This window comes from Pelobates fuscus, chromosome 3, assembly GCF_036172605.1.
Source record: "Pelobates fuscus isolate aPelFus1 chromosome 3, aPelFus1.pri, whole genome shotgun sequence".
NCBI classification, from domain to species: domain Eukaryota; kingdom Metazoa; phylum Chordata; class Amphibia; order Anura; family Pelobatidae; genus Pelobates; species Pelobates fuscus.
In genome coordinates this window covers 364,957,197-364,972,644 of record NC_086319.1, presented here as the reverse complement: position 1 = coordinate 364,972,644, position 15,448 = coordinate 364,957,197, and the positions used below count along the sequence as shown (strand labels likewise).

Sequence of the window (15,448 nt, the reverse complement as noted above, 5' to 3'; positions counted from 1 at the left end):
TTTTCAAGCTTGAAATGGATTGCATTCTGTCATAATAAATCTGCCTGCGGCTTGAAGTTGGAGTGCCTGTGAGTTTTTTCTTCTTGGATTATTGTACTGGGATTGCTGGTCCTGCTCTGGAGCACCCTTGGCCGTTGGGACTGAGTGCGGTTCTCATCACTTACTCTGAACAAACCTCATACAGTCACGCTTCTTAAACCAAACCTCAAGGACAGTCAACATTTCAAGATTCATTGGCGTTGCCATTGGCTTTCCATTTTTACATTGATAAATGGCACAATGCCCCAAATATGTACATCTTTCTAAGTCATTCAATATCTACCAGTGTCCCCCACTTAGCATAATTGGTGCGGTTGCCTGTTTTGTTTATTTTACGTTGACTTTTCACTGTTAGGAAGCTAGGGTAGCTGCATTGGCAATCAGAATGCTGCACTGATGGGGATTATTTTAAATCTAGAGGGAACTGCAATAATCGATTTTCTCCTTTTATTTTGTTTGCGTGACAATATCTATTTGAGATGAGATTGGCAGACTGGTGCCAGGCATATGAGATTGGCAGACTGGTGCAACTATACACCTAAATAAAAACGAATCAATAGAGACAAATCAAAGTACTAACCTGATAATATACATCACATCATTTCCTACAAACTTTTGGCAGATTCCCCACATTTTCCTGAACACACGACGTCTGCTAAATACACTGAAAAAAATTATAAACGCAACACTTGTTTTTGCCCCCATTTTTCATGAGCTGAACTCCTAGATCTAAAACTTTTTCTATGTACACAAAAGGTCTATTTCTCTCAAATATTGTTTACAAATCTGTCTAAATCTGTGTTAGCGAGCACTTCTCCATTGCCGAGATAATCCATCCACATCACAGGTGTTGCATATCAAGATGCTGATTAGACAGCATGAATTTTGCACAGGTGTGCCTTAGGCTTGCCACAATAAAAGGTCACCCTAAAATGTGCAGTTTTGCTCTCTTGGGGGGTCCGAAAGCCAGTCAGTATCTGGTGTGACCACCATTTGCATCACGCAGTGCATCACATCTCCTATGCATACAGTTGATCAGGTTGTTGATTGCCCTTCAATGGCTGTGCGAAGTTGCTGGATATTGGCAGGACCTGGAACACACTGTCATATACGCCGATCCAGAGCATCCCAAACATGCTCAATGGGTGACATGTCCGGTGAGTATGCTGGCCATGCAAGAACTGGGATGTTTTCAGCTTCCAGGAATTGTGTACAGATCCTTGCAACATGGGGCCATGCATTATCATGCTGCAACATGAGGTGATGGTCGTGGATGAATGCCACAACAATGGGCCTCAGGATCTCGTCACGGTATCTCTGTGCATTTCAAATGCCATCAATAAAATGCACCTGTGTTCGTTGTCCATAACATACGCCTGCCCAAACCATAACCACACCGCCACCATGGGCCACTTGATCCACAACGTTGACATCAGCAAACCGATCACCCACAAAATGCCATACACATTGTCTGCCATTTGCCCTGTGCAGTGAAAACCGGGATTCATCCGTGAAGAGAACACCTCTCCAAAGTGCCAGACGCCATCAAATGTGAGCATTTGTCCACTCAAGTCGGTTACAACGGCGAACTGCAGTCAGGTCGAGACCCTGATGAGGATGACGAGCATGCAGACGAGCTTCCCTGAGACGGTTTCAGACAGTTTGTGCAGAAATTCTTTGGTTATGCAAACTGATTGTTGCAGTAGCTGTCCGGGTGGCTGATCTCAGATGATCTTGGAGGTGAAGATGCTGGATGTGGAGGTCCTGGGCTGGTGTGGTTACACATGGTCTGCGGTTGTGAGGCCGGTTGGATGTACTGCCAAAGTCTCTGAAATGCCTTTGGAAACGGCTTATGGTAAAGAAATTAACATTTAAATCACGGGCAACAGCTCAGGCGGACATTCCTGCAGTCAGCATGCCAATTGCATGCTCCCTCAAAACTTGCAACATCTGTGGCATTGTGCTGTGTGATAAACTGCACATTTTAGAGTGGCCTTTTATTGTGGCCAGCCTAAGGCACACCTGTGCAATAATCATGCTGTCTAATCAGCATCTTGATATGCCACACCTGTGAGGTGGATGGATTATCTCGGCAAAGGAGAAGTGCTCACTAACACAGATATAGACAGATTTGTGAACAATATTTTAGAGAAATAGGCCTTTTGTGTACATAGAAAAAGTCTTAGATTTTTGAGTTCAGCTCATGAAAAATGGGGGCAAAAACAAAAGTGTTGCGTTTATAATTTTGTTCAGTGTAATTCAGTCATACAAGGGTTGAAAACCACTGGCATGAGCAAAACCTATAGAATTCAGAGCAGGCACCATCACAACAAACAGACCAGAAATGTACTAAATGCAAACTTTGCAGCCTGTCACCCAAACGCATCCATACACTTAAAGTTCCCACTGATAATTCTGACTCCAGCAACTTCACACATAGTAGTGATTTATCACATACTGCTTTCACGCAAAAAACTAAAAGTGTATATGGCCCATCACTGAGAATGCAGAGATTACTTCTTATAGAATCAATACTACATAACTCCAATAGGGCTGCAATTTAAACAACAGGCATGGGGTATGGCAGGCATAACCACTCTTAACCTAACATGGCGACCTGTGTTTGGCATGAGAGGACTACTGTGCTTAGCGTGTGTTTATGGCGTGTTAATAACGCATCCAACATTATAAAAAATAAAAAAATAAAAAAAAAGTAAAATTCACAGATTAAACCAAATAGAAAAGTTCAAAAGTGTAATTAACAACCAACTAAAACCTTGGGGGTCTCCTGACCATATGTTGTGTTTGATTGTATAAACATCCCAATTTAAGTGTCCCTTAAATTAGAAAATAAAAAGGTCTCCCTATAAATCATATTGCCAGCATACAACAAAATACACAGCAATTTCCATCAATCTGTAAAAGCTAAAAGCAGTCTTTCACCATAGACCTTTACAAGTATGACTATCTGTACCATTTACCCAGAGGCACTCTGTCTAAGAGAAATTCTGAATTTCACCCATCCAACCAACATTAAAAATAAAATAAAATAAAAAAAAGTGCAATTGATTAATTTGTAAAGTCAGTTCAGCCACTCATATCTCACTTTCCACTAGAATAGCACCCCGTCACAATTAAATTCACTATTATATCTTCCTATTCAGAAACGCCAACCTGCACTGATGATCCCCAATTTATATTTCATACATATTAGCCTGCAATACGCGCAGAACACGATGCGTTACTGCTATACATAAACTGGCATTTTATCGCCAAAGTCTCCTGTCGCCACCCGCAGGCTTTGCAACGTCATAGCAGCTGCCAAAGCCACACTAAAACAACATCACTGTACGTAACTCTCTAAGGAGAGATGACAATTGTTGGCTTCATAAAATGCAGATCTTGTTCTACTTATTTAAAGAAGGAATGGCTGTATAAGGCTACTGATGCATAATAAGCAAAAAAATGTCAATGCTCTATGTTGGCGTGAAATCTTTAGGGAGCAGATTGTGAAGATATTATCATAAACTGCAATTTACTGTACGTGTGCCTCTCCCACTCAGATTAAAAATTCTTTAGGGCAGGGACATCTAATCCCTACGTGTATATTCACCTCCCCTGTTATAAAGTATGGATAATTAGTGTGCTAGCACCTTACGTAATGTAACCTGTACACCCATTAGCATTATGTATAAATATATAATTTATACAAACACATATACATATATTTATGGGATTATGTAGTCTTCGTGGCTGACATTAGGTCACACTAATTTGTTATAATTTATTTAAATGCCCCTATGTCTAATCAAACGCAGTTTGACCACGCAGAAATGGGCTGTGGCAATTCGGCACTGCTAAATCCTCTTATACAAAACTGCTTACAGCCTCTGAGAGCACAGGATGAGCTCAATGTGTGTGTACATATCGTACAAACATTTGAGCATATAATGAGGAAGTGAAACCTGCTACATGTGATGTCGCAAGCTTGTGGGCTGTAAATAACCCTAGTAGTGCACTCTGTGTGCTCAAAGCCCTAGATCCTACCTGTTAAAAAGGTAAGAACATTAAAAAAGGGACACTAGAGGAACCCAGACCACTTTAGCTCATTGAAGTGGTCAGGGTGCAGTGTCCCCTTTAGTCCTGCAATGTAAAACATTGCCGTTTTAGAGACACTTCCTGGAGTTTCACTGAGTTTGACTCCGTGTAACGATGCTGGACATCCTCACGCTCTGCATGAGGACAACCAGGATGAGAAAAAAAACCCATAGGAAAGCATTGAGGCAATGCTTTTTTTATGGGGAAGGCCTAATTCGGATGACATCAGAGGAGGCGGACCATGATCCAGCTCTGAGATATATCGAATTGGGAATCAGGTAAGTAAATAAAGTGTTTGACCCTTAATGTGCCATAGGGCCGCGCGGGAGGGGGAAACCAGAGGGCGCTATAGTGTTAGCAAGAACACTATGGGAGAAGGTCAACATTTTAAATTCTGCTAACGAGATGAAGAAGGACAGAATGGGTTTTTGTCTATACAGTGTGAAATACAAACCACTCATTTCCATTTAATTTTGCAAATATTTGAATCTTGGATAGTGAGAAAGTTTGAGCAGGGCCCTCTTCACCTCTTGTCTTTTTAGTAGTGTTTACTACTTTCTATGTCAATACTTGTTGTTTTATATCCCCAATGTATTACTGTAAAGCGCTGCGGAATATGTTGACGCTATATAAATGCAATGTAAAGTGAAAGTATTACACTGGGATAGAATGGGTTAACTGCTTGTTTTACCAAGGGAGTAATCTGATCGCCACATTGGAATTAGGAAAAATATTCTCTTACCCCAAAGGAGGACACAGGGATGTGTGAAAGCTCTCTCACTATATAATACATAATCACTAAAGAAAATGAAATATGACAGAGAGAAACGGTGTGCAAATAAGATTTTTTTTTTTTTGGATACATTAATATACTCCTTTCCAAATATATCTTCTACGAACTAATAGAAACATACAAAATACAAACTATTACAATTTTTTCCCCTAAAATTTCTAATTTACAATTTTTGCATTTAAATTTAATGTGGTCTCCCCCCTCTCCACCCCCCCCCCCCCCCCCAATAATTTGAGCAAAATTACAGGGGAGCAATTAGACATTGCATTTAGTTACAAACTTTGATAGTCCTTGCGACATTTTTTTGAAATATCTCACCTACACCGATTAACACAATCTCAGGACACAATGTCCTTCATGACAGAATCAGAAGGGTATTTCTCTAAAAATATCCCACAATGAAGAATTTTAAAATATTATATCCCTGGTTTTGTGCAATACACTATAGCTTAGGCCCCCGTAGAGTACATAATTACATTTTGGTGCCTAAGGCACTAGTGGGACTAACTTGGCACTTGCCAAAGGTCAAGAGTCAAAACCATGGGGGCTACTGCATTTACCTGCCTTAGACTCAATGTCACAGTCCATTCAGCTACCAAATGAGATCCTCGTGCTTTGTATAGACACATATAGATCATTATTCTCAGGGGACGTCTAAGCAGAGTAACTGGGATTACTATTCTATTTGACAAGAAGAAAATCACTCTCTTGTTCTACATAATATCACTCTGTGCAAATCTTCTGATGTATCATTAGTGAAAGTAATTAGGTTTTTCTAGCAGAGATGTATCTAAAATGTAAAAATCGGGGAATACTATACCTTGCAGCCTTCGCATGTGATGACCCCGTAATGGATCCCTGAAGATTTGTCCCCACAGATTTTGCACGGAATTATTTCGATTTGAGCTGAAGAAAGAGAGGAAAGAGCAGAGTTAATTATCTTCCATTTCAAGGATTGGCCGAGATGAACTCGTACTAAATATTAAAGGCAGGATGTGATCCCAAGTCCCCCAGGCTCTTGTCCAATATTATAGCTGCTCATTAAGGCTTCTGGGTAATTAAAATGGGTCATGTAAGGATATTAGGTGTTCGATGATTTGAAATCTGTGTATGTGGCACATATATATACACACACACACACACACACAGAGAACAGAAAAAAAACAACAACACCAGCAAAACACCCTCCAAACACCATAACCACTTTAAATAAAAAATTTGCATTATGGGAACATAATGCCATGTTAGGGTTTATTAAGATTTCTCCAGAAACCTTAAATGGTATTATTTCCCCATACTAAATGGTTCATGAACACCCTGTGTGTGTTCACACACTCATTAACAATGAAATATTAACCATTATATACAAATATATTTAAAAATAGATATGTTTGTGATTAAATTCCTCCAGTTCACAGTTTTTTAAAACCCAATTAATAATTAATCAAACTTACTAGATAAATAAATCTCATTCAATCTTGTAACTTTTTACCAAGTTTGGATATTACATGTAGGCTTGTACATGCCTGATTGGCGTAAATCCAGTAGCTGGACATCAGGAATTAAATTATTGATGTGCTTTTAGCTGTTACTGTGTACAAGTACAGTTTGTTTGAGAACTCCTGATCAGTAGACAAATGGCTTTTATTTTATTTTTAAATTTCAGTCACGATTATTTATTAAACTAGGGAAAATGGATGCCTGTTAAGGAAATTGCAAATGTTTAATCAGAAATAGCCAAAATGGAAAAATCCTCCAAACCGGACAATTTTGGTGTTTTTGTCTATTCTCTACAGTTTCTGTTTATTGAATACCCTGCTTGATCTGTCCTATATACTATGCGCCAAGGATTATACTGGGTTCTGATCTACCAGTTTACAGGAGGGTCCTAGCTAAATCTTAGACCAATAAAACACATCTTCACTTGCTTCTATCATACTTGTTACACAGCAGTTTCATTCATGCATGTGAGTTTTTGACACTCCATGTTTCACCTCTACACCAAGCAACCTCAAATAACTACTGTGATGAGAATCATTCAGATTAGAAGGTATGATAGAATTGCATGCTATAAACCCCCAACACACACACACACGCACACACACACACACACACGCATGTTGCTGAATATAATGCTGTGGGAATTTTAAGTTAAACATCTGGATGTCTGATCTTTAGCAAGCTAAAGTGAAGGTGATCACCGATCCCATATAGCATGTAGAAGCTAGATCATTTCACCCCCACATTGATCTCGGTTAGTTCGAATCAGATCATGCAGCAATAATGGTTCACTAAACTGGGATTTGTGGAGAATGGACAATATAAAAATAAAAATAAATAAATAAAAAGAGAAGACAGAGATTGGATAACACATAACAAAAAGTTGAGTGGCAATTGCAGGTTCTGAAACTGCTTGAAATATTGAAAAATAAGAACCTGGACTTGACTCGAACAAAAAAAAAAAAATGTTTCAATCAATATGAACAGTGATTTAAAAAAAAAATAAAAAAAATCCAACATCACCTTAATATCTTGTAAATCACAATACGGCTGAACAGGGGGAGCACCAGCTCAAAGTACTAATGTGTTTTGTAGCTTAAACGGACACTATATGCACCCACACCACTTCATCTGTGGGTGCACACTGTCCCCTTTCAGAAAATATATATTGCAAGGTTAAGACTGTCTCTAGTGGATGTCTACCAGACTCTACCAGGCTCTTCCTGCATTTACGCAAAGTTTAACTCCATGAAATGACACTGGGCATAGGGGGCGGGCAGCGCGACTGCCGAGCCATAGAGACGTACTACACATCAGATTCGTGCTGTATCCACGAAAAACCCAACCAGACCACTAATACTTTAGCACAATCCTAAATATATAAAGATATCCGTTACCAGAGGCGCCAAATAGATCTTCAACTTGCACTCTCATGTAGGTAGGCCTAAGATGGTATATTGTATTATAAAAATGAATCCAGTTTGTAAGATTTCACATGTATTTTGTGTCATGTGATTCACGCAAAAATAAAGAATGAAAAATAAGAAAATTTTTACACTGAACGTCCTCGTGCTGCGAATGAGGATGTCCATCATCTTCAAATCCCCTATAGTAAAGTATTGATTTAAATGCTTTCCGATGGGGAAGGCCTGATGCGCGCGGGGAGTTCGCATGCATGCGCATTAGAATCCCCCCTCGGAGCTGACGTTAGAGGTGGTGGAGACAGAGCCAGCACCAAAGGACTCCAGTGCTTGAATCGGGTAAGTGTTTAAAATATTGTTATCCCTATATATGTGAGGGGGGTGGGGGGGGGGGGTAGGAGGGAAGACATTCCTAACACTATAGTGTTTCTTTGACGCCACTTTGATGAACTGCCGTTAATGTAAGAAACTTGTTTGTGCTTTGATCCACTGCTAGCCCTGGTTTGTTCCAGGCGTATTATGATTTACAAGAAATAAAGTTAAGGTTACATTTTTTTTCTCTCTATCGTGTGGATTGAGGCATTTATTTCCTCGACTGAAGTCTGTTGCTTTTTCCCCCAGTGTTTGTGGAGAACTGACAAAGAAATTGTACATTTCACATCAAAAGAGCTGACTTTCAAACATTTACCAAGTCAGCTGATTTTTTTTTTTCTTCTTCTTTTCTATTTTGGATGAAGATCACACTTTATAAAAAGGATGAAGGCAGCGAGACTGTGCAAGTCTTAATTAGGAAGGGTTGGCCAACACACAGTGGGAGGAATATGACATAATAATAATAATACAGATTAACGATATACTCTTAATGAAAATGATTATATCATTGCAACGTGTGTACATCTGCTGATAAGGAACACATTGTTCTCTATATTAATTCCGAGTATCATTACGCCCATCTTGAATATTTTAGCATCTGCAAAGTCACAAGAAGTGTTTGCAAAACAATAGATAAGTCCTAATGGATAAACTTGTTGCTGGTCTATGTTCGTTGACATTGAAGGCCAAACCCAGATAATCAGGGTTATTTACTAAAGTCAGGCTTGTCGGGAATTCTAAGTGAATTTCATGTTTTTAAGGCCCAAAATTGTCAAGGTCAGCTATGCTTCCAGGTTGGCTATTTTGGTCTAAAATGTGAAATTCACTTTGAAATTCTACAAATTTTAACAAATGTCTCCATATAATGAAGGTTAATATCTACACGTGAAAATCCAGATGTCTAAATCATAAGAATCTTGATACTGCAGTTAAAGCAGATTATAATTTTTATTTATTTATTTGGGAATGAAAACATTAATGGTTAGTCTCAAAGACCATAAATATACAGTGTATAAATGAATAGATCCCTAAATCCTGGCACTGAACGGGTGAAATCAATGGAAGTAATCAAACCCTTTGCTAACAGTTAGACGTCTTACCCAGGGTCCACTTAGACTTGCTCTCTTACTTGAGGCATCTGTGAGACCTCAAGGAAGAGACAAACAAGCTTCTTCTTGGCAACTCAAAATAACTCAGTTTATTGTAGAAACATCCAGCTTCCACAGATCACAGCATACAGTAAAACATTTTGTACAAATATTTACACTAATAGGAATACAGAATTGGGCTGGGCAAACAGAACACAACGGAAAACACTGGTTCCAGAGCATTGGTTCCATTACATTAGTTCTTCCCTCACCTGTACAAGTCCACACTGACAACAAAAGTATCAAGGCTAAATTAGGAGAACCCAAAACACACAGACCATAATCTGCTAAAGGAGAGATATAATGTATTACCGGGCCTTAGAATGGCCGGATTTAATGTTAAGAGTATTCAGGAAGAAAGGTCAAACGTAGGAGAGTACAGCATAAAAAGGTAAGACAAGCCAAGGTCAGGAACACAGAAAGTGGAGAAACGATACACAAGCTTAAATATAATATAAAGCGCACTCTTGGGTCAACAAGAACCACAACAGGGCAACTTGCTACTGAAAGTCCCTGGCTTTAATCGATCCCACTGGTCTGCCGAAAGCCAAATTCGGGAGTTTCGGTTCATGCAAACCGAATGGTTTGAGTTACGCCGTTATGACGTCAGCAAGACTCCGTACAAATAGACGTGCACGCAGAGCATGCAGCGTCTGACACTCCGCCGGATCTGGGAGCTCCGGAACGGGTAAGTATGACAAAAAGGTTATCGTGATTGGCCAGGTAGATATCTAGACCTACAATTAAGCTTGCTAGCTTCAACAGTAGGTGGTCACTTACAGTACCAAATTTGACCTACCGTAATTAACCTACAAAATTAATTTTCCTCTAGCAAAGTACCCCAGCACCTTACTTGCATTGGGAGCGGCTGTCTTTCCCCCTCTCTTGACCCAGAGACCTATATATACACACACACACAGACACACACAATGATCTGTGTAATACAGGTACAATACAGACATAACTATGTACATTGCAAACAGTATATCATAGCGTCATGAGGTGGCACAAAAATGGCGCATCAGGCGATCCATCACAGGATATCTTTACGGATGGAAGCTATAACTAAAATTCCATTTAAATCTTTATCACTAGCAATTTTGCATGCTTAATCTTCATTTCAGGGTAGAAAACTGGGATTTTAGGAATCCTGGCACATGTCAGTTTGGGTCTAAAACAACACAGGTCTTTAATATAAGAAACATAATTTAGGAAAGAAAGCCGTGGACAAATTAAAGCACTTGTCTGTCGATCCTTTAAGAAGGATGGGCTTGATCCCATCCCAAAAAAAATGTGAAAAACAAAATAAAAGATATAAAATCGCTCATATCCCCTGGCAGAAGTGATGAGGAAGTTGAAAAAGGCAAAAGACACAATGTTGTAGAAAGTAGCAAAAACTCTGATTAATACAGAAATAAGGAGAGGAATCGGATTGTGATTTTGACATAGAATCTTATGATCATGAAAAGATATTGGCAGAACCTACTAATAAGAAAGAAAGAAGAGTTTTTGCATACTGCTGGTATGGGAGAACCACTGTTTGGTCCACAGAATCGGAGGACCCCATGATCATAGGAATGGTTTCTTGTGAAATACTGTTATAGCTCCAGTACTCCAATGAGTACCTCTGTCTAAGTTCCCTCTCCCTGGAAAAAGAAAGTGACTATAGTCCTTTCCCCTAAACACCAGACAACACTTGATGAAGGGAAAGCCAGCAATGACGTATCGAGACAACAGGCACTTATTTATCATCAACTCATCAACAATGCCAATAGGTTACCATCTGGCGCAGAGTTCCAGGCAGCCGCCAGCTAAGGGCCAGTCCCCGGAAAGGTGTCCTCATGACTCAGCAGAAGATGACTCTCCCTGGCTCTTTGTGTACTTTGACTGTTCTTCATATTCCCCATTCCCCCTCCAAGTAGCACTTTCCTGGGGTACAGGATAACTGAGTGGCAAGAAGTGTAATTTGCACCGGGCAGCCACCAGGTACTTGCCCGATTTAGAGTTCCTGATCCCATTAGAGGAGTCAAGGCTGCCCTGGTCCCTTCGAGCAGTCCCAGGGATGGAAAATAGAGCGCTCTGCTAAATGGGGGGTGGATGGAACAGGGAAAAGAGCCAGAGAGAGTGATTACTCTCTTTTAGGGTGAGTTAGACTTTGAGTCCTGCACCAATAGAAGCATGATTGGACCAGGTGCCATCACAGGCTTCTTCAAAATATTCCCATCTGTAATTCATAAACACTTCAGGTGGCCAATTTTACAGGTCTTAATTGCCATGTCCTGTTTAATTTCAAACTCAAAAAAACCCTAGTACTACAGACAACGTTCAATTAGTGGAACATAATAAGTCACAAAAACTATAGTCAGTTAAGGGAGGAAAATTACCAAATGGATAGATGGGCCAATTATTCAAATTTTAGAAATAATATGAAGCTGGGAGTAACCAGTCAATGGTCTTGCCCACCCTTTATTAAACTTAGACTCAATGAAAAATACACAAAAATACTTAATTGCACATTTATTAATCCTTAAATCCTTTTCCTGTTGAAGCTGATTATATAGGAATCTTATAATTTCTTCTTTCCCATTTCACACAGTTATAATGTATCTGACTGACGTGGAGTATAAAGTATTATGCTAACTTGGCTAATAAAAATGTAAGCCTTTATTTAATTCTTCACTTACCATTCATGATGAAACATTTGACTTTTCTTTTTTTTTTTAAATGTAATATAAAGTAAAAAATTTGTTAGGATGTATTTCTGTTATATAGTCTCTGGAAAAACGAAAATCAATAAAATTTATGGGGGGATGAGGGGGTACTTCAGCTTACGTTCATGTGGCAGTGAACAAACAGGGCAAAGGGGCAATTTATCTGTTCCTCAGAGATAATTCCACCAAGGACATATCCAGGTCTATGAGTACATTTGGGTGGAAAGAGACTTTACATTTTTTTTTTTTTAATTATGAAAAAAGTTTCCACTACAATTTTTAATAAGGGCCGGTTATACAACCATTCCTTCATATTGAACTAAGAAGGCTTCGACCTGCAGAGAGGACAGAACGAAGACCGCAATATCTCTGCTCCAGGTTTTTTTAGAGCGTCACAGACTGTCAAATGGAAGAAAAGATAAATATCTAGGCACAGCTGAGGTTTTCTTCTAAGAGGCAGTCTTTTATTATTAACAAAAAAGTGGAGACAACGTTTTAGCTCCCCTCTGAGCCTTTATCAAGTCTATCTTGAAAACAACGTCACATACACAGATAAAAGGGAACCATTAGATTGTGATGTTAATTTACCTATTCACTTTTTAAAAATATTATTTATTTATTTTTACACAAAAAGAGTGGGTGGCAAACTCAATCCATCTGATTAAAATAGACAAAAAAAATAAATATATTGACTCCTGAATACATAATTGATGACATGGAGACAATTAGCCAGAGTAGTCAGTTAGCTATCAGCCACCGTCCAGGTCATTTTTACAGGTCCATTCCTCTACAGAACACTCCAACATCAAAAAGTTTTTTTACCATCTTGGCCGATAGTATTCAGAAATAACTTACAGTAGTGATGGTGCGCAACAACAAAAATTGTATTCACTATGGACCTCTTATAGAGAGTGAAAGTACCACTGTGTACATGAAATGAGGTGTATACAGGGTGGAAATATTATTAGTAATTGAAATACAAACAGTGGTTGTGGTAAAACAAAGCACAATCTGTAGGTATACTTGCAAACATGGACTTCACTGGTGGCTTCAACATACAGAGAAGTGGAATGTAAGCCTTCTTCATTATTAACATTATCAAATAATCAGACTCCAGTACAGTTAGCAGAAGAATGGGCTGTGGAGATATTTCTACTGGTATGAGATGGTCAGAAAAGGAAAACCATTTACATTGATTAACTGGAACTATTGGCAGGATAATTTACACTCATAAGTTCTGTGAACGAAAAGACCAACTGTTGCATCTTATTCAAGATCGACAATGGCTTGGCCATTCGCTACGTCAATAATTTAAGAAGTTTGTCAAATTTAGTCAAGAAATTTTGCCAGTTTTGCTTAGGACACATCATATCAGTGGAAGAGGAGTATTCGCTTGGTTTGTCCAACACTATATCAGACTGAAAAGATCACTTGATAGACCACAGCAATTGGCAAAGGACAGGATTGTTCGTGAAAATCATTATATCTATGGGGCCTTCTGTTTGTCAAAAGAATGAATGCAAGACTTCCACAATTTTGCAGCTGAAGACTGGATCTTGAAGCATTAACAGTAGATGCATTACTTCATCACTGGTCCCAAGGTCAGAATAATGTATTTCAACCCTTTCAGATGGTAACAAAAAACACATTACTTTAGGTCAAGAGACAGAATTCAATCCTGGTACTGATCAAACATTTCTTGGCAGTTCACTCATGATTCCCCAAAACTTCTAGAGGTGGCAACAAATTTACTGACTGATCAAAAAATGTCTGATGCTTCTCAGGGATCCAGAAGGGAATCCCCACAAACGGAACACAGATTTTCCATCAGCATCTTTAAATGTGGTTCATCTTTTATTTAATTCCCTCTTTGCGCAACAAATAGTTTACCAAATTATTAATCTTTATAGATCAACCGGCCATTCTGGGTTTTAGATAATGTGAGAGACTTTTCTGCACAGTGTATGGATAAGACGTGAACATTCAGGTGCATGGCCAAATCTACAGCAAATGTATAGATTAAAAGATACATTTCTCTGTACACCACAAAGTGTACTGTATTGGATAGAGTGGCTGTAAGGAAGCATACACATCACCAAACGATGCGAGCCGCATAATGCAATTCCTAGTGTGCAAGTACATGAGAATAATTGCGAGATGTATGATAGGGGGCATGGTGGCACTCGTATATGTAACTTTTAGTGCTACGCTAATGTCATAGCATTAAAGCACAGAAAGGACAAGTTTCATACTAAACTCTTCATCTATACTTTTACTAACACCTTGGCAAGCAGAACGCATAAATGAAAGGCTACGTTGTTCTTAGTTCTATGCACTTAAATCAATATCAAACTTCAATTGTAACTTAGACAGGTTGGCAGTCTGCTATGGGACACAAAGGGTAACAAACACAGATCAGTGTGACCAGACGTCAAAATCTTGGCCAACAAGGTAGAATAGTCAAGGTTGCATAGGTCAAAGGCAGGCTGCAAGCATCAAAAATTTCAAGTGGCTTATTCACCATACTAAAAATTGTGGGACATGCCAGCAAGGGAAATTTAGGATTTTGGGCAAAACAAACAAGAGGGCGAATTTTTCCAATTGCAACTTGAATTTGCATCTACGTTTGTCAGTTCCCTACAATTACTGGTTTAATAAATAAACCTCTATTAAATGGGATAGCAAAACAAAGCACACAAACACATAACAAAGCAAGGAAGGTAGATGCGTGCTGCAATTGACTTCCTGACTCGAAGGACGTGCACACTGTGAAGCTGTTGGTTACCTCCATTTACATATTGGTGTATGGTTAAAGTGATTATATGACCACTTCCTGTTTACAAATTCACACCTTGAAACTCTACTTGGGGACCGACTCCAAAACATTCATGAACCTTGGTCTTAATACACACGAAACTCATCAACAAAATTGTTAATGTGAACCCTATTCTTGATTCAGCAGAGGGAGTGCAGAAGGCAGGGCCTTTTTCATCACCAACCCTTGGTATCACATGCCCACTGCAAAACTCCAAAAGTAAAAAGGATAAAGAACTTGCATCGAGGTATCTGAAAACTAGTCTGCAAGCAGTACCATTTAAATGTGTGAGCAAACAAAGTATCCTCTGGCTATATAACAGTCCGACAAACATTTTTGAGAAGTTCATATGATGAGAACTGCTATCAGATTCCCATGTCCCCAGAATATTTGATTCACGTTGAGACAGAGGTCTCCCAGAATTTGGACATAAAATATTGACTCTTCGAGGAGATACCTCAATTCACCAAACATCATTGTTACAGCTAGTCACTGTTGTGTACGCTGTAGTTGAGCTTTCCCTTTTAGAGCTTCTAAAAACAAACAAACAA

At 39.1% G+C, this 15,448-nt stretch overlaps 1 protein-coding gene across 3 annotated transcripts in view; it reads right to left on the bottom strand.

The window, feature by feature from the left end:
* Positions 1-15,448, bottom strand: part of LOC134603400 (nuclear receptor ROR-alpha) — a 500,942-nt gene that overhangs the window by 25,392 nt on the left and 460,102 nt on the right. For all 3 annotated transcript variants that reach the window (XM_063449322.1, XM_063449324.1, XM_063449323.1), the window contains one exon: positions 5,751-5,836. In XM_063449322.1, the coding sequence (XP_063305392.1) occupies positions 5,751-5,836 (86 nt within the window). The remainder of the gene's footprint in view (positions 1-5,750; positions 5,837-15,448) is intronic.